Below are 24,737 nucleotides of genomic sequence, written 5' to 3' on the forward strand. Positions count from 1 at the left end.
TTCATGTTTTTTACTGTCAGATTAAGATTGTCAGGCTCAACATTTCAACTCTGTTATATGACTAAATGATAGTAAACTACGGTTCAAGAAGAATTAAACAATAGTTTTGCAAAACATTACAATTTTATGCTGTCCTAAATGTCATGTGGTGCTACTGTCTTAGCTAAGCTAACTGTCTTAGCTACTGTTAGCCAAAAACTTCAACCCCGTCACATTTTTTACTATAACAGGGTTGAATTGTTGTGACAGGGTTGAATGTTTGACACTTCTTAGTAGATTACTCAATTGTAGACTTCTTGTATTGTGATGTGAACTGTCAGAAATAATCGATTATGGTATTTTATGTTCAATATTTTCAGACATCCCAATGGCAAAAACAGCAGCAGAGAGGCAAAGACAGTACAGAGCAAGAAGGGATGCAGACGCAGAGAGAAGGGAAACATATCTCAGGAGTGAGCGTGAAAGGTGGAAAAGGGACACAGAGATAAAAAAATAAATAAAAATAAGCAATCTGGGTGACAGAGCTAAACGATATAAGCGGAAGATGTGGAGGGATGCTAAAAAAAGACAGAAGAAGAGGGAAGCTTTGAGGAATAGCGACATAGCGACTTTGCTGCTGTTTTTGCCATTGGGATGTCTGAAAATATTGAACATAAAATACCATAATCGATTATTTCTGACAGTTCACATCACAATACAACAAGTCTACAATTGGGTGATCTACTAAGAAGTGTCAAACATTCAACCCTGTCACAACGATTCAACCCTGTTATAATAAAAAATGTGACGAAGATCGATTGATGTTTGTGATTAATTAATGCTTAATGCTTTTGATTTAATGTTAAAAACTTACTCAAATGTTTGTTTGTTTTTGCCAACTTTAATAAATAAAATGTTATTGAATGTGATATTAATTTTACAGGTAAGAAATCCATGATACTATATTGAAATAATGATCATCACTTCAACCCTGTTATCATTTTCAACCCCGTTATGCTGAGTTCAACCCTCTTTTTTGATAGTTTTTATTAATATTTTCGTGATAAGAAGACAAATTAGGTCAATGTTTGTTTTGCTGTGTGCAGAATTTACAGGACAGTTGGAAAAAATATGAAAGCCTAATTAAATCCTAATGTTAATGCATATTTTGTGATAATATATGAAGACCAATGTTAGATACAGTTTTCATGACCTGATTTGGTATTCAAATGGTGAGTATTTAAAAATAAAATTCTACATGCAATAAATGATATCAAACAAGGGACATCTCATTGAAAAGCTTCTACAAAAATTTACTTGAAAATCTTTTAAAATCATATTTAAACAGGGTCCAAGTGGTCTGTGACGGGGTTGAACTCCAAAACAACTTTCAGTAAGAAAAAACACTCAATATCGATTAGAATTTCATGCCTGAGGTGGGAAAATGTATTTTCTTAAAGGTTTGACTAATCCACTATCACATGAAATGATCAGAAATAACAATTTAAGGTAAAAAAAAAAAAGTATGACCCAAAAGGCACCCAATTCAGAGAATCACCCAATTAACGTTGATTATGAATTGTATTTTCGCGCCATTATGATGACGAATCGGGTCCTCCGTCAGGACCCCAGCGACGCTCAGATTACAGGCACTCTCTACAGCGCATGATTACTATTCCTACAATATCATCTTATGATTAATGCTGTTTGAACTACGTTGTAATGACCATTAATGACCTGTATTATACACACACCTGACTATCTTATACGCTTTTGCACTGTACATAGCACAATCATCTTTAATGTAATTACGTGTTAATTTAAGTGTTTAATGTCCAAATATTATTACTATTAAGCTATTTTTAATCAATTAAGTTTATCAAGTGAAAGAAATTACGTTAAATTTGTTTGATTATGAGCTATATAGTAATCAACTTATGTGATCTATACATAAATGAATATCCATATATTTTTTTTCCAACTATGGAAGTCTGTTTGATTACAAACATTCCTCAAGGCAAGTCTCCTTCATTTATACAGCGCTGTAACAATATAGAGTTTCACAGCAGCTTTACAGTGATAATAGGAGATTACAGTAACAGAGAGTGTTTAGGCTTTACAGCAGATCTAGAATAAAGTTATTGTCCAGATAAAGTTAGTTTGATTGATTCACTTCCGTTGTAAAGATCATTAAAAATATCTTCCTGTGTTCAGCAGAAGAAAGTAATTCATACAGGTTTGGAACAGCTTGAGGGAGAGTAAAGGATGACAGAATTTGTGGGTGAACGGTCCCTTTAACTGAGAGAGGACCCGGTGTATGATGACCGCTGGAGCCGCAGAAACATGTTCACTTCATCACCAGTGTTATACACTTCTCCCTACAGTCCTCATCCTAGTGTTATACACTGAGGGAGCCTACACGCCTCAGGAGCACTGAACTGAACACAGCCATCATCATCATCATCATCATCATCATCGGCACTGTAATATATTCTGCTCAGGCGGTGTCGGGGCAGCTCTCTCTCTCCGGTGTTTCCCGCGCTGCTGCTGCTGCTGTCACAGGGCGGCCATGAGCTGGTTAATGTTTACTGTGACCTCCAGCCGCCGATGGCCGAGTGTGTTCACTAAACTAGCCCGCTGTTCTCTGTCTGCGGAGAGCCGTACAGGGAGAATGGTAAGAAGTGTTCATTTTGACCAATAACTAGGAATGAGCGCTCTTTCACTGCAGTGACGTCGGCAGCGCGTCGACCAATCAAAGGCTGTAGATTAAAACACGCTTACTTACGTTACACGCTTACTACAACTTATTTGGGAGCTAATCAAATAAATGCTACATCTGGTTCCCCTGAAAGGGAGACACGAATCGCTGCATTCAGTGTGTGTGTCAGACGTTAACACCCCTCCTCAAAATAATCATTAATATCGACAGTCAAGCTAACAGCAAATGTCGTTTGTTATTGTGTTCTCATTATTGTGATTTGTTTTTGCACCTCTCGGCCACCGTAACTAGCCACTGGAGTGCGCCATCTAGCGGATCAATAAGATCAGTCTCTCTCTCTCTCTCTCTCTCTCTCTCTCTCTCTCTCTCTCTCTCTCTCTCTCTCTCTCTCTCTCTCTCTCTCTCTCTCTCTCTCTCTCTCTCTCTCTCTTTCTCTCTCTCTCTTTCTCTCTCTCTCTCTCTCTCTCTCTCTCTCTCTCTCTCTCTCTCAGACACACACACACACACACTCATGATCTTGTTCTGCACTTATACTGTCTATGGTTCTGCAGCGGATCTCGATCATCATGACTCTGTTATGACCGGTTATGACCGACAGGTGGCGCAAACACCCTTTAAACTGACGAACAAAAGCCACAATATTGTTAGAATCTTTATCAATGTGTGAATGTGTCTTTCTGAGCGCGAATAACAGCACACGTGATTTACTGTGTTTGACTGTGGATTAAACATCTCAATCACTATCTGTCATTCATCGTCTCACTTCTGCTCATCTACACAGATATGATTATGTGATGATGCTCTTTTTGTAGAATATGGAGCCTAAATATTCTGTTTTGCTTTAACACACTTATATACGGACACAAGAGGGTTAATTCACTTTAGAAGTGACGTTTTTACTCAGTTAGTTCCTTTATGAACTCAATACAAGATGGTTTTATTAACTTAAAATATACTGTAATTATTGTGCTTTCTAAGAAATGGTAGGCTTCATTTTTCCGCTTATAAATCAATTCTATTACATTTATATTAAACAAAAAATAAAGGCAGTATATGTTTAACTACATAGTTTGGTTTGATGTCCAAGTAATATGTTCATAACTGTAACTGTGACGCTGATGGAGAGAATAACAGGGAAGAGTTTAATGTGATGCTTTATCACACCATATTTATGCCAACCATGTAAATGTATAAACCAGTCAATCAGTCTGTGCAAGAACCTCCGTCACTGCAGATTAAGGGCCCTTTCACATCTACCTTGTTTGGTCCGTTTACAAATTACAGGTGTGAAACCTCCCCCGGACCAAACAGACGAAATCTGGTCAGACGAAAAGAGGTAGTCTCGGTCCGGATCAAACTGAACAAAGGTTTGGTTCGTTTCTAGTGTGAAAGAATTTTCTGTATGGTTCGGACTTTCAGACCATTTACAGGAAGTTCCGGTGGTTCCCGCAGGATTGCTTGCTCTTCTCCTCCTTTCCTGCCGGCGACGATAAAATGAGGACGTTCATTTCGACGTTCATAGTTGGTGTTGCAGGTCGTAATGGCGTAATAATAACAGTATAGCGGCAACGATTTTTTATTTTTTGTTAATTTTTTTTATTCTTGTCAAAGTTACCCGCCGAATTGAAAACACGCTGACGTCAGACGAACGTCCATTTACAAACCAATCAATGTCAAGATGCAGCCCACATAGATGATGACAACAGGACGCAAGTACGTCATGTAAAGTTCTTTAGTGCGCTCGCATAACTGCAATGTGAAACCAAACCAAAACTTACCGAATGTATAAAATGCATCAAAACATGAACTTTGGTTCAGACCTGGGTGCGGACTTTCAGGTGTGAAAACGCCCTAAGTGTGTGTGTAAGTTAGTGTGTGTGTGTATAATGAACAGTTGTGTGTTCCTTAGGCCTCAGACTGGCTCTCCCCGGCGGAGCGAGAGCAGGTTCTGCTGGAGTTAAAGGCCACTGGATGGGTGGAGCTGGACGAGCGGGACGCGCTTTACAAGGAGCTGCACTTCAAAACATTCAACCAGGTCTGAGAACGCTTGATCTCCCTCAGTTCATCCATCAGTTCCTCCGTCAGTTCCTCCGTCAGTTCCTCCATCAGTTCCTCCTTCAGTTCCTCAGTTCCTCCGTCAGTCCCTCTGTCAGTTCCTCCGTCAGTTCATCCGTCAGTTCCTCCGTCAGTTCCTCCTCAGTTCCTCCGTCAGTTCCTCCGTCGGTCCCTCTGTCAGTTCCTCCTCAGTTCATCCATCAGTTCCTCCATCAGTTCCTCCTCCTGTTCCTCCCTCAGTTCCTCCCGTCAGTTCCTCGTCAGTTCCTCCATCTGTTCTTCCTCACTTCCTCCGTCGGTTCCTTCTCAGTTCCTCCGTCAGTTCCTCCCTCCGTCAGTTCCTCCGTTAGATCCTCCGTCAGTTCCTCCGTCAGTTCCACCGTCAGTCCCTCTGTCAGTTCCTCCTCAGTTCATCCATCAGTTCCTCCATCAGTTCCTCCTCCTGTTCCTCCCTCAGTTCTTCCCTCAGTTCCTCCGTCAGTTCCTCGTCAGTTCCTCGTCAGTTCCTCAGTTCCTCCATCAGTTCCTCCTCCTGTTCTCCCTCAGTTCCTCCCTCAGTTCCTCCGTCAGTTCCTCGTCAGTTCCTCCGTCAGTTCCTCCGTTAGATCCTCCGTCAGTTAATCCGTCAGTTAATCTGTCAGTTCCTCCGTCAGTTCCTCCGTTAGATCCTCCGTCAGTTAATCCATCAGTTAATCTGTCAGTTCCTCTGTCAGTTCCTCCGTCAGTTCCTCCGTCAGTTCCTCCGTCAGTTCCTCTGTCAGTTCATCCGTCAGTTCCTCCTTCAGTTAATCCGTCAGTTCCTCCGTCGGTTCCTCCTTACATCCTCCGTTGGTTCCTCGTCGGTTCCTCTGTCGGTTTCTCCGTCGGTTCCTCCGTCAGTTAATCTGTCAGTTCCTACATCAGTTCCTCCCTCAGTTCTTCCCTCAGTTCCTCCGTCAGTTTCTCGTCAGTTCCTCCGTCGGTTCTTCCTCACTTCCTCCGTCGGTTCCTCCGTCAGTTCCTTCTCAGTTCCTCCGTCAGTTCCTCCGTCAGTTCCTCCGTCAGTTCCACCGTCAGTCCCTCTGTCAGTCCCTCTGTCAGTTCCTCCCTCAGTTCCTCCGTCAGTTCCTCGTCAGTTCCTCAGTTCCTCCATCAGTTCCTCCTCCTGTTCCTCCGTCAGTTCCTCCGTCAGTTCCTCCGTTAGATCCTCCGTTAGATCCTTCGTCAGTTAATCCATCTGTTAATCTGTCAGTTCCTCTGTCAGTTCCTCCGCCAGTTCCCGTCAGTTCCTCCGTCAGTTCCTCCGTTAGTTTCTCCGTTAGTTCCTCCATCAGTTCCTCCTTCAGTTAATCCGTCAGTTCTTCCGTCAGTTCCTCCGTCGGTTCCTCCTTACATCCTCCGTTGGTTCCTCGTCGGTTCCTCTGTCGGTTCCTCCGTCAGTTAATCTGTCAGTTCCTCCGTCAGTTCCTCCGTCAGTTCCTCCGTCAGTTCCTCCATCAGTTCCTCCTCAGTTCCTCCCTTAGTTTCTCGTCAGTTCCTCCGTCGGTTCTTCCTCACTTCCTCCGTTGGTTCCTCCGTCAGTTCCTTCTCAGTTCCTTCTCAGTTCCTTCTCAGTTCCTTCTCAGTTCCTCCGTCAGTTCCTCCGTTAGATCCTCCGTCAGTTCCTCCGTCAGTTCCTCCATCCGTCAGTTCCTCCTTTAGATCCTCCGTCAGTTCCTCAGTTCCTCCGTCAGTTCCTCCGTTAGATCCTCCGTCAGTTTCTCCGTCAGTTCCTCTGTCAGTTCCTCCCTCCGTCAGTTCCTCCATCAGTTCCTCCATCAGTTCCTCCGTCAGTTCCTCCGTCAGTTCCTCAGTTCCTCCGTCAGTCCCTCTGTCAGTTCCTCCGTCAGTTCATCCATCAGTTCCTCCGTCAGTTCCTCCGTCAGTTCCTCCGTCAGTTCCTCTGTCAGTTCCTCCTCAGTTCCTCCGTCAGTCCCTCTGTCAGTTCCTCCTCAGTTCATCCATCAGTTCCTCCATCAGTTCCTCCTCCTGTTCCTCCGTCAGTTCCTCGTCAGTTCCTTCATCTGTTCTTCCTCACTTCCTCCGTCGGTTCCTCCATCAGTTCCTCCGTTAGATCCTCCGTCAGTTCCACCGTCAGTCCCTCTGTCAGTTCCTCCTCAGTTCATCCATCAGTTCCTCCATCAGTTCCTCCTCCTGTTCCTCCCTCAGTTCCTCCATCAGTTCCTCGTCAGTTCCTCGTCAGTTCCTCGGCAGTTCCTCCATCAGTTCCTCCTCCTGTTCTCCCTCAGTTCCTCCCTCAGTTCCTCCGTCAGTTCCACCGTCAGTTCCACCGTCAGTCCCTCTGTCAGTTCCTCCTCAGTTCATCTATCAGTTCCTCCATCAGTTCCTCCTCCTGTTCCTCCATCAGTTCCTCTATCAGTTCCTCCATCAGTTCCTCGTCAGTTCCTCGGCAGTTCCTCCGTCAGTTCCTCCGTCAGTTCCTCGTCAGTTCCTCCGTCAGTTCCTCCGTTAGATCCTCCGCCAGTTAATCCATCAGTTAATCTGTCAGTTCCTCCGTCAGTTCCTCCGTCAGTTCCTCCGCCAGTTCCTTCATCAGTTCCTCTGTCAGTTCATCCATCAGTTCCTCCTTCAGTTAATCCGTCAGTTCCTCCGTCGGTTCCTCCTTACATCCTCCGTTGGTTCCTCGTCGGTTCCTCTGTCGGTTCCTCTGTCGGTTCCTCCGTCGGTTCCTCCGTCAGTTAATCTGTCAGTTCCTCCGTCAGTTCCTCCATCAGTTCCTCCTCAGTTCCTCCCTCAGTTCCTCCGTCAGTTCTTCCCTCAGTTCCTCCGTCAGTTTTTCGTCAGTTCCTCCGTCGGTTCTTCCTCACTTCCTCCGTCGGTTCCTCCGTTAGATCCTCCGTCAGTTCCTCCGTCAGTTCCTCCCTCCGTCAGTTCCTCCGTTAGATCCTCCGTCAGTTCCTCAGTTCCTTCGTCGGTTCCTCCGTCGGTTCCTCCGTCAGTTAATCTGTCAGTTCCTCCGTCAGTTCCTCCATCAGTTCCTCCATCAGTTCCTCCCTCAGTTCCTCCGTCAGTTCTTCCCTCAGTTCCTCCGTCAGTTTTTCGTCAGTTCCTCCGTCGGTTCTTCCTCACTTCCTCCGTCGGTTCCTCTGTCAGTTCCTTCTCAGTTCCTCCGTTAGATCCTCCGTCAGTTCCTCCGTCAGTTCCTCCCTCCGTCAGTTCCTCCGTTAGATCCTCCGTCAGTTCCTCAGTTCCTTCGTCAGTTCCTCCGTCAGTTCCTCCGTCAGTTCCTCTGTCAGTTCCTCCCTCCGTCAGTTCCTCCATTAGTTCCTCCCTCAGTTCCTCCGTCAGTTCCTCCGTCAGTTCCTACGTCAGTTCCTCCGTCAGTTCCTCCGTCCGTTCCTCCGTTAGATCCTCCGTCATTTCCTCCGTCAGTTAATCTGTCAGTTCCTTTGTCAGTTCCTCCGTCAGTTCCTCTGTCAGTTCATCCATCAGTTCCTCTGTCAGTTAATCCGTCAGTTCCTCCATCAGTTCCTCCGTCGGTTCCTCCTCACATCCTCTGTTGGTTCCTCGTCGGTTCCTCCGTCAGTTAATCCGTCAGTTAATCTGTCAGTTCCTCCATCAGTTCCTCCGTCAGCTCGAGATGAGTGCGGAAACACCCAGGGTCTGCCAGAGTTTGTGTTCTGATCAGCTGGATCTGCAGCTCTTTCTCCCTTTATCAGTCGCTGTTATAAAACAAACCCTTTCCCTCAAACCCTCGCTGAGGAGTGTGTGTTCTTTTAGTAGAAGAAGTAGAAGTTCTTTTGCCAGTTTTCAATATATAGAATTTAATAGAAGTCTCTTCTGCTCATCAAAGCTGCATTCATTTGATAAAAATACAGTGAAACAGCTGTTTTCTATGTGAATATAAAGTTGTTCCTGATGAACCTGAGGGTCGAAACGTTGTGCTATTAATCAATTCATTTGGAGCAGCTATTATCAGTGTGTGGACTTCACACTTCTGTTTTAATATATAGTGAAGTGTAATTTATTCCTGTGATCATTTATTCATCACTCCAGTCTTCAGTGCCACATGATCCTTCAGAAATCATTCTAATATGATGATTTTGATGCTCAAGAAACATTTATGATTATTATGTCAGGATTCTTTGATGAATAGAAAGTTCAGCATTTATCTGAAATGGATTTGTTTGCATCCTTGATGAGTAAAAACATTAGTTTCCTCCAGTAACTCACTCGTTTGGCGTATGAACAGGCGTGTGTGTTGGACGCCCCCCCCCCCCCCCCCCCTCTCTCTCTCCCTCCCTTCCCCCTGCGAACGCTGTGTCTCTCGCCTGTGTCAGTCCTCATTACCCTGAGAGAGAGCAGAGACGCTCTGTGCTGAAACTCGACTTCTGATCAAAATCATTTCTTTCACAAACAATCAGATTGGCTAAAATGTTTCATGTGCCTCAGAAAACCACTAACTATCCCATCGGTCTCTGTTTCCTCTTTTCTCCACTTTGTTTGCCTCTCCTTGTAATAGTGACCTCACATTTTGCACGTGGCTGGTTTTCCCTGGAGTTAGTCCTGTGCAGGTGATGGAGACTGTGGCTTGAGTTCTGTGTGTAAATGAGTACAGCCACATATTTACAGATATCTGGATCAGGAAGAAATGTCCAGTGAGAGCTGGTTATCTGGGTCCCTCTGCTGGCTGTATCACTGGGACCAGTCCGTGGACGGTGATGTTTTGATGGAATACAGAAGAATGGTTGTTGAAGCAATCAGACTCTGTAGACTCGAAAGGGTTAAACTAATCCCAGAGTAAAACACATGTTTGGGCAGAAAGCAACTCGCACTGGCAGATCTTAAAATAAGTCAGAGCCATTGTTTCGTCTCCAGATGCACGTCAGTCATGTTTACTAAGGCTCGCTTATAGATGTCCTAACTGAACTAAGGTCTAATCCAGGCACCTAAAGAGTTATTCACCCAAAAGTGAAAATTAGCCCATAATTTACTCTCACTCAAGCCTTTCTAGGTGTAAATGAGTTTCTTCTTTCAGACGAACACAATCAGAGTTATATTAGAATATATCCTGCTCTTCCCAGATTTATAATGGCAGTGAATGGAGGACGAGATTCTGAAGCCCAAAAAAGCTCATCCATCTATAAATTACAGGAACGTCTGTCTGTGTGTGTGTGTGTGTGTGTGTGTGTGTGTGTGTGTGTGTGTGTGTGTGTGTGTGTGTGTGTCTGTTATTCACATATCTCTCGAACCGTTAGTCCGATGGGTTTCAAACTTGACAGGTGTCTCGCTACGGGCACGAGTAAGTGCAGTGCCAAGTTCAGCGTTGTTTGGATTATAAATGCAAAAGATATGGTTAAATATATCGGTAAAAGAAGCACTTAGCTGTTCACTCCGTCAGCTACGCTGTTCACTCCGTCAGCTACACTGTTCACTCCGTCAGCTACACTGTTCACTCTGTCAGCTACAGTATTATATTTTATTCACGGCCATCATTTGTAGTAGCCTAGTCTCAAATGGTTTGCTCAAGCGTAGCGTTCTTCCAGCGCTCAATGTGTCGCGCTTATTCATTTGTGGATGTTAACTGAATACTGTAAGTCAGCTATACTGTTTACTTCAGAATATTATATCTATCTATAAATTACAGGAACGTCTTTCTGTCTGTCTGTGTGTGTGTGTGTGTGTGTGTGTCTGTTATTCGCATATCTCTCGAACCGTTAGTCCGATGGATTTCAAACTTCACAGGTGTCTCGCTATGGGCACGAGTAAGTGCAGTGCCAAGTTCAGCGTTGTTTGAATTAGAAATGCAAAAGATATTGGTAAATATATCGGTAAAAGAAGCACTTAGAAGGTTGTGAACTATAATCACTGGCACGCGAGTCTAGTTCTGACGGAAGAGTGACCTCTGACCCCACGCATGACCTCTGACCCGACCTATGACGAGTGAACTCTGACCCGACGTGTGACCTCTGACCCCACACATGATGTGTGACCTCTGACCCGACGTATGACCTCTGACCCTGACGCATGACGTAGGATGTAGGAGTAGCGTACGCTCAGGTGAGAGTAGATGACCTCTGACCCGACGCCTCTCGCGATTCAAACAAACTCAAGCTCCTCCCACATTTCTCTTTATAAACTCTCCTTTTAGACTCTGATTCGTGATCGGTGATTTGTTGTGCCTGATCCTCTGCGCTTCCGTGTTCATCAATGCGTCATGCGTCGGGTCAGAGGTCACTTGTCATGCGTTGGGTCAGAGGTCACTCATCATGCGTTGGGTCAGAGGTCACTCTTCCGCCGGAACTAGACTCTCGTACGGCCATTATTGGAGGCCAGGGATTATAGTTTATAAAGTTATAAATAAACTATAATCAAACTGTAAATAACTTAAAAATTAACAATTATAAATGATAAATAAACGAGTGTATTGCTTCAGAAGGCCTTCATTAACCCCTGATAACCAGGACAGATTTACTGTTGTGATGATGAGCTGTTTTGGGCTTCAGAATCTCGTCCTCCATTCACTGCCATTATAAAGCTGGGAAGAGCAGGATATATTCTAATATAACTCAGATCGTCTGAAAGAAGAAACTCATTTACACCTGGGATGGATGAGGGCGAGTTTCATATTAGGGTGAACTATCCCTTTAAGCCTGTCTGTGAAACCAGGCCTTTCTTTATTTCACTTCATCTCAGAGCCATTTCACAACTGAAGCCAGACCCGTCGAACAGAGTTAACTCAGTGCTGACACAAGATGAGTAGACTCATGGAAAGCCTCCTGACTCTGGTGTGTTCACAGTGAAGAACCTCCAGCAGAGCCAGCTGATGTGGAGTAGAGGAGGACAGTGGTTCTGGTGTATTAGTGTTTTCCTCTGAGTAAGAGCGAAGGCTGTCGAGTATCGAGACGCTTCTCCATCAGGAGAGTCTGTAATCACACTCATTATTACCATTACAGGTATGAGCCACACACACACACACACACACTCCTCCAGCGCTAGACAATCACGGCGTAATAACACTAAAGTGGTGTGTGTGAAGCGCCTGATTACCTGAGGCCTGTAACATGTCAGGTCTGATTACTGACAGAGGAGGCGTGAGCACACAATACACACTGACAAAAGACCCGACCTTGACCTCTGACCTCTCGCCGTGTGTGTGTGTGAGGCTCAGCAACACAGCGCTCTGTGTGTGTGATTCGCCTCAGATGTGGAGAGCTGAATCAGATTCAGGAAGATTATTGTGTTGTCATATATTGACTGACGGAACGGAAATGTTGCGGAGATCATTATCATGCCGTTGAATAATTGCCAATATCGCAGATGAAAGTTGAGCAAAAGCAGACGCGTGATTAAAGTGCTGACGGAGTCGAGTTGCAGGATTGGTCAATCACTTTAAATGGATAACAGGACGCTTCCCTAAAGCAGCCAGTCGTGTGACATCACGAGCTCACCAAATCTCTCTCTCTCTCTCTCTCTCTCTCTCTCTCTCTCTCTCTCTCTCTCTCTCTCTCTCAGTGTCTCTCTCTCTCAGTGTCTCTCTCTCTCTCTCTCTCTCTCTCTCAGTGTCTCTCTCTCTCAGTGTCTCTCTCTCTCTCTGTGTCTCTCTCTCTCTCTCTCTCTCTCTCTCTCTCTCTTTCAGTGTCTCTTTCTCTCTCAGTGTCTCTCTCTCTCTCTCTCTCTCTCTCTCTCTCTCGCTCAGTGTCTCTCTCTCTCTCTCTCTCCCCTGTTTGATTACGGGAGGTTTTGGCCCACTGAAGACTCGTACACAATGGCGGTTCAGTGGACTTAATTAGCTAAAGGAAGTATTTAAAGGCTTAATTGAGATTGCATTGGGAAATTGCTCTGAAATAGCCAGTGTGTGTTTTCCACAGGGGTTTATCTTGCTTCTGATTGGAGGAGGCAGAAACGTCATCCTCCAATCACAGGCCGGCTCAACACAGAGATCTGAGATCGCTTAGACGTCCATTGCTCTGTTAAATATGTTCAGGATTACACTCATTGAACCAGTTATTGAAAATATACACTACCAGTCAAACGTTTTGGATCGGTGAGATATTTATTGTTTTTAAAAGAAGTCTCTTCTGCTCACCAAGGCTGCATTTAGTTGAAAAAAAATTGTATTTCAGGATTCTTTGATGAATAGAAAGTTCAAAAGAACAGCATTAATCTGAAATATAATCTTTTGTAACATTATAAATGTCTTTACTGACACTTTTGATCAATTTAATTCATCCTTGATGAATAAAAGTATTGATTTATTTTATTTATTTCCCCCAAAAACTAAAATAAAAATCTCACTGACCCCAAACTTTTGAACGGTAGTGTTTAATGTTACAAAAGATTATATTTCAGATCAACGCTGTTCTTTTTAACTTTCTATTCATCAAAGAATCCTGAAATAAAAATGTAATTAAAACAGAAAACAGCGGAAAACAGCTGATTTACATTAGATTAATATTTGTTCAGGGTGTCCGCGGGGTTGTAAAAAGTATTAAAAGGTAGTAAATGAAATTAGCCAAAATTAAGTGCATTAAAAAGTAATAAACGTCATCTGACGAGGCATTAAATTTTCGAACCACCATCCAACTAGGCCTATGAGTTTCAGTTTGTGTGAAGTGCAGGCCTTTCTTCTACAATTGATTTCGCTGATCGATTGCTCCTGTCTGCCTCGTTGCCTTGCCTGCTGTGAGTGTGTTTGTTTGCTTCGGTGCTGTAAGCTCCGTCTTAGCCTTGTATTTCTTTGTTTTGAACCATCATTTACTACCATTTCTAGTTGTTTATACTACTACATTTTACCCAACATCTCAGATTAAACTGACATCGCTAGCTTTTGTTATTAGTACTACTAGCACAAAACGCTAGTAATTCGCTAGCCTGTTAACGCGCCACCCGTGCGCTCAGGTATTTTTATTTATTTATTTTTCTCTCGCGCGCCCGCGCCTTTGAGTTCATAAAAGCTCAGGTGAGTAAGAATCACTCAACAAACACGGTGAGTAATGTCTTGTCCTGTTATTGTCACCTGCACTTCATGTCACATGTTTAGCATAGCCTTCTCTGTCGACAATATAGGATTTATATGTGATAAATGTAAGGAGACAGTTAGGTTGACAGAGAAGATTTCAGAATTAGAAACACGCATCCAAACTTTAATTGAGGATAGTAAGAGTGCTAGAGCTTCAGATGTTTTGGATGTGCATAGCATAGTGAACACTTTACATGAGTCGGTTCCGGCTGAAGTAGAGCCTGTGCAGCCGGGCAAATGGGTGACAGTGAGGGATCGCTCTAGTCGCGGATCTAAAAACCACTCTTCCGTTCCGATTACCATAACAAATCGATTTGCCCCGCTCAGTGAAACACCCACTGAGAATGATTGTGCCCTAGTTATTGGCGATTCTATTACACGGAACGTGAAAATAGAGACACCAACCACCATAGTCACATGTTTGCCGGGAGCCAGAGCGCCTGACATCAAAGCAAATTTAAAAGTGCTGGCTAATGCTAATCGTAAATTCTCTAAGATCATTATTCATGTCGGCACTAATGATGTTCGACTCCGCCAGTCGGAGATCACCAAAATTAATATTAAAGAGGTGTGTGAACTTGCAAGTACGATGTCAAGGACTGTAATTTGCTCTGGCCCCCTTCCTGTTCGCAGGAGTGATGAGATAGTTAGTAGATTGTGTTCGCTTAACGGTTGGTTGTCTCGGTGGTGTCCGCAACATAATATAGAATTCATAGACAATTGGAAAAGCTTTTGGGGCAAACCTGACCTGTTGAAAAGAGATGGTATTCATCCCTCCTGGGATGGTGCTGCTCTTCTCTCTAGTAATATGGCTCATAGTCTTAGAGCTCAAACATGACAATCTGGGGCTCAGGTCAGGAAGCAGACAGACTGGCTAAACCGACCGTCTGCTAGCGGCCTCGCGTCACCCAGGTCAGATAAATCACATCACATAGAGCCTCTTTCACCTAGCTATCATCATATAGAGACTGTGTCTGTTCCCCGAATTTGGAAATCCAAAAAACGTTTTAACCCATCTAAGGTTAAAAATTTAATTGATGTTCAACAAATAAAAAACAGCTATAATACAGATGAGCAAATGCTAAAGCTTGGGTTGCTGAATATTCGATCGCTTACTTCAAAAGCACTCATTGTTAATGATATGATTTCAGATAATAACCTAGATGTGCTGTGTTTGACAGAAACCTGGCTAAAACCAAACGATTACATTACTTTAAATGAATCAACCCCGCAAGATTACTGTTATAAACATGAGCCTCGTCTGAAATGCAAAGGAGGAGGTGTTGCTGTAATTTATAGTAATAGCTTCAAAACCACTAAGAAATCAAGTTTTAAATATAATTCTTTTGAAGCATTGGTGCTTAATGTAAAAATATATAGTGTAAACGATAAATCACGTTTGAGATTTGTGCTGGCTACTGTATACAGGCCACCAGGGCACCATACAGACTTTATCAAAGAATTTGCTGACTTTCTATCAGAATTAATATTGACTGCAGATAAAGTACTAATTGTTGGTGATTTTAATATACACATCGATAATGAAAAAGATGCATTGGGATTGGCATTTAAAGACATTGTAAATTCAATTGGAGTTAGACAACACGTGTCAGGACCTACTCATCGTCGTAATCATACTCTAGATCTAATATTATCACACGGAATAAATGTTGATGCCGTTGAAATTCTGCAGCAGAGCGATGACATCTCAGATCATTATCTAGTCTCGTGTAAATTACATTTAGCCAAGGCTTCAAAGCCGACTCCGTGTTTCAAATATGTGAGACCTATCACTTCTGCTACTAAAGATTGCTTTATTAATAATCTTCCTGATCAGTTTCATCATCTCAGCATCCCGGATAGCTTAGAAGAACTTGATATTGCAACAGAAACTTTTAACTCTCTCTTTTCCAGCACTTTAGACACAGTTGCTCCGTTGCGCTTAAAGAAGATTAAAGAAAATAGTCCAACGCCGTGGTACAACGAGCACACTCGGGCCCTTAAGAGAGCAGCCAGAAAAATGGAGCGCAACTGGAAGAAAACGAAACTAGAGGTATTTCGCATTTCATGGAAAGAGAGCTCGATTACTTACAGAGAGGCTTTAAAAGCTGCTAGATCTGCTTATTTTTCAACCCTATTAGAAGAAAATAAACATAATCCTAGGTATTTATTTGAAACGGTGGCTAAACTAACGAAAAATAAATCTTCAAGCCCAGAAGTTTCCAAGCAACACAGCAGTAATGACTTTATGAACTTCTTCACTTATAAGATTGATAATATCAGGGACAAAATTATAACTATGCAACCGTCTACTACAGTATCGCATCAGGCAGTGCATTGTAGCCTCCCTGAGGAAAAATTTGATTCGTTCGTTGCTATAGGAGAGGAAGAATTTACTAAACTCATTAAATCATCTAAATCGACAACATGTATGTTAGACCCTATACCGACTAAGCTACTGAAAGAGATGCTTCCAGAGGTCATAGATCCTCTTCTTAATATCATTAATTCATCTTTGTCTCTAGGATACGTACCAAAAAACTTTAAGCTGGCTATGATTAAACCGCTTGTTAAAAAAACGCAACTTGATCCTACAGAATTAGTCAATTACAGGCCGATCTCTAATCTACCTTTTCTGTCAAAGATATTAGAAAAGGCAGTATCCTCACAACTGTGTTCCTTTCTTGAAAGAAATGATATCTGCGAGGATTTCCAGTCAGGATTTAGACCTTACCATAGTACCGAGACTGCTCTCGTTAGAGTCACAAATGATTTGCTCTTATCATCCGATCGTGGTTGTATCTCGCTATTAGTGTTACTCGATCTTAGTGCTGCATTTGACACCATTGACCACAACGTTCTTTTAAATAGATTAGAACATTATGTTGGCATTACGGGAAATGCACTAGCATGGTTTAAATCATACTTATCTGACCGTTATCAGTTTGTAGCAGTAAATGATGAGATGTCTCATCGATCACAAGTTCAGTATGGCGTACCACAAGGCTCAGTACTAGGACCGCTGCTGTTCACTCTGTACATGCTACCCTTAGGAGATATCATTAGGAAACATGGAATTAGTTTTCACTGTTATGCTGATGATACTCAGCTGTATATTTCTTCAAAACCTAACGAAACTAATCAATTCACAAAATTAACGGAATGCATAGCAGATATAAAAAATTGGATGACTCGTAATTTCCTACTTCTAAATTCTGAAAAAACAGAGTTTCTAATTATTGGACAAAAAACGTCCTCACGTAATAACCTAGAATACTGTCTAACACTCGATGGCTGCTCTGTTAAGTCTTCGTCGTCGGTTAGGAACCTGGGTGTGCTCTTTGATACCAATCTTTCATTTGAAAGTCACGTGTCTAGTATCTGTAAAACTGCATTTTTCCATCTTAAAAATATATCTAAATTACGCTATATGCTCTCATTGACAAATGCGGAACAATTAGTTCATGCGTTCATGACCTCAAGGCTAGATTATTGTAATGCTCTACTGGGTGGTTGCCCTGCACGTTTAATAAACAAACTACAGCTGGTTCAAAACGCAGCAGCTCGAGTTCTTACCAGAACCAGGAAGTATGACCATATTAGCCCAGTTCTGTCAAAACTGCATTGGCTCCCTATTAAACATCGCATAAATTTTAAAATATTGCTGATTACTTACAAAGCACTAAATGGTTTAGCTCCGCAGTACTTGAGCGAGCTCTTAACGCATTATAGTCCTTCACGTCTATTGCGATCTCAAAATTCCGGCCAGTTGATAATACCTAGAATATCAAAATCGACTGCTGGCGGTAGATCCTTTTCCTATTTAGCACCAAAACTCTGGAACAGTCTTCCTACCATTGTCAGGGAAGCAGACACACTCTGTCAGTTCAAAGCCAGATTAAAGACACATCTCTTTGACCTAGCATTCACATAATACATTATAGACTTCTATAATTTAATGTTAGGCTGCATAGATTAGGTCAGCCGGAACCGGGAACACTTCCCATAAATCCTGATGTACTCGTTACATCATGAGAAGAATGGCATCTACGCTAATTTTAGTGTCTGTGTTTATCCCGAGGTTTTCCTGCAGCCTGCCGGATCCGGGCCGTATCCAGATCTGACGATGGACCTTCGCCTGGACCCGATGACAACGCAGTGCTGAAGTTTCAACTAGTCTGTCCCTATGGAGGATCCCTCTACCACTCTACAGATAAGGCGTTGTCGGGAAAATTCGTTTCGCGTTCCTACCCCTAAGCGACAAAATAAAATAAAATTCTTTATCAAAATTTATAAGGAAAGACAAGTACTTTTACTTTGGCTTTTAGGCTTGGCTTGTAGGGAAAATCCAAACCTGCGTAATTTCAAATGCACATAACTATAGAACCCATTCTAAATGCGCATGTGAACGCCATCAGCGTTTCTCACAGGTTCGCGTTTAAAGTCTGTGTAGAGGGAATGGTGTCGTCTTAGCGGCCCCTAATTTAAAAACAAATGATCGTTGCGACGGAAGCAAATCAATCAAAACTAACTTTAGATGGAAAATAACTTAACTCTGCTATAAAGCCAAAACAATCTCTGTTACCTTAAATTATACGCTTATCTCTGTGAAGCTGCTTTGAAACAATCTACGTTGTTAAAAGCGCTATATAAATGAAGATGAAGATGACAATTCCTAAAATTTGTGTGGATTTATTTCTATGTTGTGAGTAGGACCTGAGGGATATCACGTGACGTGGTGTTCGTTCGCTTGCTGCCAAACCTGTGCCAGTTCGCTTCTATTTCAGTCATTTAAGAGACATCAGGGGTTTTGCTGCAGTGACATTTTTTTGGCGGTCGCCAAAGCGTATTTTTGTACCGCCAAAGCCTTATTGGATCGGTGAGTAGCCTAATGTAGATCGGTGAGTAGCCTAGTGTAGATCGGTGAGTAGCCTAGTGTAGAACGGTGAGTAGCTTAGTGTAGATCGGTGAGTAGCCTAGTGTAGATCGGTGAGTAGCCTAGTGTAGATCGGTGAGCAGCCTAGTGTAGATCGGTGAGTAGCCTAGTGTAGATCGGTGAGCAGCCTAGTGTAGATCGGTGAGTAGCCTAATGTAGATCGGTGAGCAGCCTAGTGTAGATCGGTGAGTAGCCTAATGTAGATCAGTGAGTAGCCTAATGTAGATCGGTGAGCAGTGTAGATCGGTGAGCAGCCTAGTGTAGATCGGTGAGTAGCCTAATGTAGATCGGTGAGCAGCCTAGTGTAGATCGGGGAGCAGCCTAGTGTAGATCGGTGAGCAGCCTAGTGTAGATCGGTGAGCAGCCTAGTGTAGATCGGTGAGCAGCCTAATGTAGATCGGTGAGTAGCCTAATGTAGATCGGTGAGTAGCCTAATGTAGATCGGTGAGCAGCCTAGTGTAGATCGGTGAGTAGCCTAGTGTAGATCGGTGAGTAGCCTAATGTAGATCGGTGAGCAGCCTAGTGTAGATCGGTGAGCAGCCTAGTGTAGTTCGGTGAGTAGCCTAGTGTAGATCGGTGAGTAGCCTAATGTAGATCGGTGAGCAGCCTAGTGTAGATCGGTGAGCAGCCTAGTGTAGATCGGTGAGCAGCCTAATGTAGATCGGTGAGTAGCCTAATGTAGATCGGTGAGTAGCCTAGTGTAGATCGGTGAGCAGCCTAGTGTAGATCGGTGAGCAGCCTAGTGTAGATCGGTGAGTAGCCTAGTGTAGATCGGTGAGCAGCCTAGTGTAGATCGGTGAGTAGCCTAATGTAGATCGGTGAGCAGCCTAGTGTAGATCGGTGAGTAGCCTAATGTAGATCAGTGAGTAGCCTAATGTAGATCGGTGAGCAGTGTAGATCGGTGAGCAGCCTAGTGTAGATCGGTGAGTAGCCTAATGTAGATCGGTGAGCAGCCTAGTGTAGATCGGTGAGCAGCCTAATGTAGATCGGTGAGCAGCCTAGTGTAGATCGGTGAGTAGCCTAGTGTAGATCGGTGAGCAGCCTAGTGTAGATCGGTGAGTAGCCTAGTGTAGATCGGTGAGTAGCCTAGTGTAGATCGGTGAGCAGCCTAATGTAGATCGGTGAGCAGCCTAGTGTAGATCGGTGAGTAGCCTAATGTAGATCGGTGAGTAGCCTAGTGTAGATCGGTGAGTAGCCTAGTGTAGATCTAGTGTAGATCGGTGAGTAGCCTAATGTAGATCGGTGAGTAGCCTAGTGTAGATCGGTGAGTAGCCTAGTGTAGATCGGTGAGTAGCCTAATGTAGATCGGTGAGTAGCCTAGTGTAGATCGGTGAGCAGCCTAGTGTAGATCTAGTGTAGATCGGTGAGTAGCCTAGTGTAGATCTAGTGTAGATCGGTGAGTAGCCTAGTGTAGATCGGTGAGTAGCCTAATGTAGATCGGTGAGTAGCCTAGTGTAGATCGGTGAGTAGCCTAGTGTAGATCGGTGAGTAGCCTAGTGTAGATCGGTGAGTAGCCTAGTGTAGATCGGTGAGTAGCCTAGTGTAGATCTAGTGTAGATCGGTGAGTAGCCTAGTGTAGATCGGTGAGTAGCCTAATGTAGATCGGTGAGTAGCCTAGTGTAGATCTAGTGTAGATCGGTGAGTAGCCTAGTGTAGATCTAGTGTAGATCGGTGAGTAGCCTAGTGTAGATCGGTGAGTAGCCTAGTGTAGATCGGTGAGTAGCCTAGTGTAGATCGGTGAGTAGCCTAGTGTAGATCGGTGAGTAGCCTAGTGTAGATCGGTGAGTAGCCTAGTGTAGATCTAGTGTAGATCGGTGAGTAGCCTAGTGTAGATCGGTGAGTAGCCTAATGTAGATCGGTGAGCAGCCTAGTGTAGATCTAGTGTAGATCGGTGAGTAGCCTAGTGTAGATCTAGTGTAGATCGGTGAGTAGCCTAGTGTAGATCGGTGAGTAGCCTAATGTAGATCGGTGAGTAGCCTAGTGTAGATCGGTGAGTAGCCTAGTGTAGATCGGTGAGTAGCCTAGTGTAGATCGGTGAGTAGCCTAGTGTAGATCGGTGAGTAGCCTAGTGTAGATCTAGTGTAGATCGGTGAGTAGCCTAGTGTAGATCGGTGAGTAGCCTAATGTAGATCGGTGAGTAGCCTAGTGTAGATCGGTGAGCAGCCTAGTGTAGATCTAGTGTAGATCGGTGAGTAGCCTAGTGTAGATCTAGTGTAGATCGGTGAGTAGCCTAGTGTAGATCGGTGAGTAGCCTAATGTAGATCGGTGAGTAGCCTAGTGTAGATCGGTGAGTAGCCTAGTGTAGATCTAGTGTAGATCGGTGAGTAGCCTAGTGTAGATCGGTGAGTAGCCTAGTGTAGGTCGATGAGTAGCCTAATGATGATGACTGCTGCGCTCGTAACAGGGTGCATGTTAACCGAGAGAACGAGCAGAGAGAGAGAGACCCGTGTCATGTACTCTTCACTTCACAACGCTACAGTTGCAGCTTGAAGTCGTGCTGGTATGAAAAAATATTGTGAAGGTATTAAAAAAGGTATTAAAAGGTATAAAATTCAACTTAAGAATTTCTGTATATACCCTGTTGGTCTGTTTTTACTGTATTTTTAATCAAATAAATGCAGCTTTTATGAGCAGAAGAGACTTCTATTAAAAAGATTAACAACTTTAGACTGGTAGTGTGTAATCCTCTGTAACTAAGTTCTGTTCATCATTATTATATCCAGCATTATGTGTTATTGATCATAGAGAGGAAGATACTCTCTCAATTCATAACTCTTCTCCTCTGTGATCTTCTGTTCATAACTCTTCTCCTCTGGGATCTTCTGTTCCTCAGGCCTTCGGGTTCATGAGTCGTGTGGCTCTTCAGGCCGAGAAGATCAACCATCATCCCGAGTGGTTCAATGTTTATAACAAGGTACTCCTCAGCCTCCAGTGGTTTATAATGTGTCCTCGAGTGTGTGAAGGACAGGAGAGGCCACACACACACCGGCCTTTGAACGTGTGGAATCTGCAGGGCAAACACTCACACACGTGTCATGTCCTGTCAGAGAGACAGAGAGAGAGAGAGAGAGAGAGAGAGGGTGTGAGAGAGAGAGAGAGCTAACGGTCTGTAGTGGAAACTGTCTTTGTGAAAGAAGTGTAGTGGTTATGACACAGGTTTGTTATGGAAGCTTGTTTCCGCCACTGAATAATAAATAAATAATAATAATTGCGACTTTTTTCTCTCACAATTGCGTGTTATAAAGTCAGAATTGTGAGATATAAACTATTCGGGGTTAAAAAAGTCAGTATTTTTTTTCCTTAGAATTGGACTTTATATCTCACAATTGTGAGAAAAGATGTCAGAATTGCGAGATATAAACTTGCAATGATGTGTTATAAAGTCAGAATTGTGTGATATAAGATATAAAAAGTCGTAATTATCTTTTAAAATGTTTTATTCTGTGGCGGAAACAAGCTTCCATAGTTTGTGAATCAGAGCCCTCTTTCTCAGAACAGTTTTTATCCCATTCATTTCTCTCATAGGGATTTTTAAATAGTCTTGGTTAAAGCGTTATAAGCCATGAACCGAACCGCCCAGCTACGAGGAGGATCAACACTGCAAACTTGGATTTCAGGCGAAAAAGTGTTAAAAAATCTGACAAGAACAAGACTGTGAACTCATCGACTTTACTGAGGGAAAGAACTACAATCCCATGAAGCTTTGCAAACAACATTAAAGGCACAGTTTCCGTTTTTCTCAAACAGCGCCCCCTAGAGTCGACGTTACTGTCGTAAGTTCCACTCTCGCAGAGCCGTCTCTGAACTCACGACTGTTTTCTTAGTTTTCTTCGTCGACTCTGCCATGATTCACGTCTGAAACTTCCATAGAGGCTCTTCATATGTTGTTGATGTATGTGACGTCGTGCCGTAAAGCAAGTCGTGATTCTTGCGAGATTTGTTGGGGCGCCACCTCTCAAACCTGCATTGCTGGTTTAAAAAAAGTTTTAAAAAGTGAAAGAATAATATTTTCAAAATCATGTTTTACTCTAAAACTGAAAGAAAATCAGAGCAATGAATCTAAACAAGTTGTGTTCCAAATTTGATCTTGATATCTCATAAACTGATCTTTCAGTGAGATGTTGTTCGGCTGCAGTACCAAACGCTTCCACTAGAGGAAACTCCTCTCATTCATTTCCAATGCGCTCGCACAAGTGTGGCTATTCGGTTGTTAAGTCGTGACGTAACCACTCTCCGATAATACTCTTTCCGGGTCCAAAGTCCAGGTCCTCTCTACCTACCTACCGCTTTCGCTAGTGTTTTGGTTATTATTGAGTGTTTTTACAATGCCGCAGTGCTGTGTCCCGTGTCCCGAGCTAACTCACTTCAACCTCGTAAATCTTCTTTTTCATTGATGCCTGGACTCTACCCTTAATTATGCCACCTGAGTGATGAGCTACACTAACCACTCTGTTGGTGTTAAAGGAATGTAAACCCTTTTTGACCGCCAAGGGTGCCTCACTAAGAAGGACGTGATCGTAAATAAATTTACAGGTTCCACCATTGTTATTTCTGGACGAGAGGAGCGCTAGGACCCGGAAAAGGCTAAACGTCACGCGTGACGTCAGACTTAACAATCGGATTGTGTACAGGACCATTTAACCTGTTCAGATCATGTCCATGATTTTTTTTTTTTTGCAAGTGCCAAAACCTTTACCAAAGTTTCGTACCATTCCGATGAAGTATAAAATCCCAAAAAAATCGAAACATAAAATGTTTCGATCAAAAATTACAGAAAAGCTCCAGAGGGTTAAAAAACGCTGGAGAAATATAGAACTACTCATTTACAAACGTTGATTATATAAACAATATATTTGGTGTTATGTGTATATATACAAACATTTCAGTATTTTGAGAGTGTAGGGATAAGCTTCATGGGAGTGGGCGGAGCTAACCAGATCTTTTTTGCTTGTTTCGACTCTGATTGGTGGAATGTTGGGCACAGCATCATGGGTAATGTAGTTTTGACGGCTTCAACAGAAGCTTATACTGTGGTTAAGAACCTCATGGCTCACAGTAGAGCTGTTTATACGCTGTTTCTCTCTGTCTTTCAGGTCCAGATCACGTTATCCACACACGACTGCGGAGGACTGTCCAAGAAGGACATCCGACTGGCCAAGTTCATCGATAAGGTCGCTCTGTCCCTGTAGCAGATCTAAGCCTCGCTTACAGTAGATTCCAAATGCTTTGTACTGTATTCCCGAGAATAGGGAAATAGGTGAGCTTGTTAATTCACACAGTTGTGCGTTTAAAATCATGATTCTGCTAAATGCATATTAAAAACAGTGTAGATTAATTTCATATTCATTTAATATCTGATACAGTGTTTAAATAATTTGTTTAGGTGCATTTATTTTAGGGATAAACGGGAAAATGATGATTGATTGATGCAGACAGAGTTCAGTTCTCTACAGTAGTGTGATTATAGATTCAGTTCACTTCATCATCTGTGTGACGATCATCAGCTCTACAGAAGACAAGAGTCATTATTCAGATCATGTGTGTGTCGAGTCAGTGCAGAATCAATAATCTGCTGAATATTGTCTATTAATAAAAGAGTGGTTCACTGGTCAGAGTTCAGTGCTCCCTACACACTCATTAGGGCACATCTAGGGTCACTACACAGACACAGATTCACACAGATTAGGGGATTTGAAGAATTATGATTTTTACAGATACACACATTTATGTGTGTTTATATAAAATATGTTATTAGAATAATTATATATTATACATACAAAAATAAGTATTAGTAATAAATGTCTGTTGTAATGAACACACACAATCCCGTGATTTACCATATTCATAATCCTGTGATCATGTGCTTCAATCATTCTTGTGACCACGTTTACTTGAAATTAATAAATATATATTTCTAAAGGATATCAAGATTATTTCTCGTTAGACGTTTAGTACTGAGAATAATGGATAATCAAGTTCATGATTAAATATGGTAATTAAGTGCAATTTAACACTTTATTTCTCAATTAATTTGTAATTATTATAAA

The 24,737-nt window shown here is 42.9% G+C and overlaps 1 protein-coding gene across 1 annotated transcript; it reads left to right on the forward strand.

The window, feature by feature from the left end:
* The first annotated feature begins 2,492 nt into the window (after positions 1 to 2,492).
* On the forward strand, positions 2,493 to 24,609 carry LOC309477964 (pterin-4-alpha-carbinolamine dehydratase 2). Its single transcript, XM_082141496.1, has 4 exons — positions 2,493 to 2,653; positions 4,608 to 4,733; positions 21,524 to 21,604; positions 23,784 to 24,609. Exons 1-4 carry the CDS (start codon positions 2,549 to 2,551, stop codon positions 23,877 to 23,879), a joined length of 408 nt encoding a protein of 135 aa, XP_081997622.1. The 5' UTR covers positions 2,493 to 2,548; the 3' UTR covers positions 23,880 to 24,609.
* The last annotated feature ends 128 nt before the right edge of the window (positions 24,610 to 24,737 follow it).

This window comes from Leuciscus leuciscus (genome assembly GCF_965113295.1).
Source record: "Leuciscus leuciscus genome assembly, chromosome: 16".
NCBI lineage: Eukaryota > Metazoa > Chordata > Actinopteri > Cypriniformes > Leuciscidae > Leuciscus > Leuciscus leuciscus.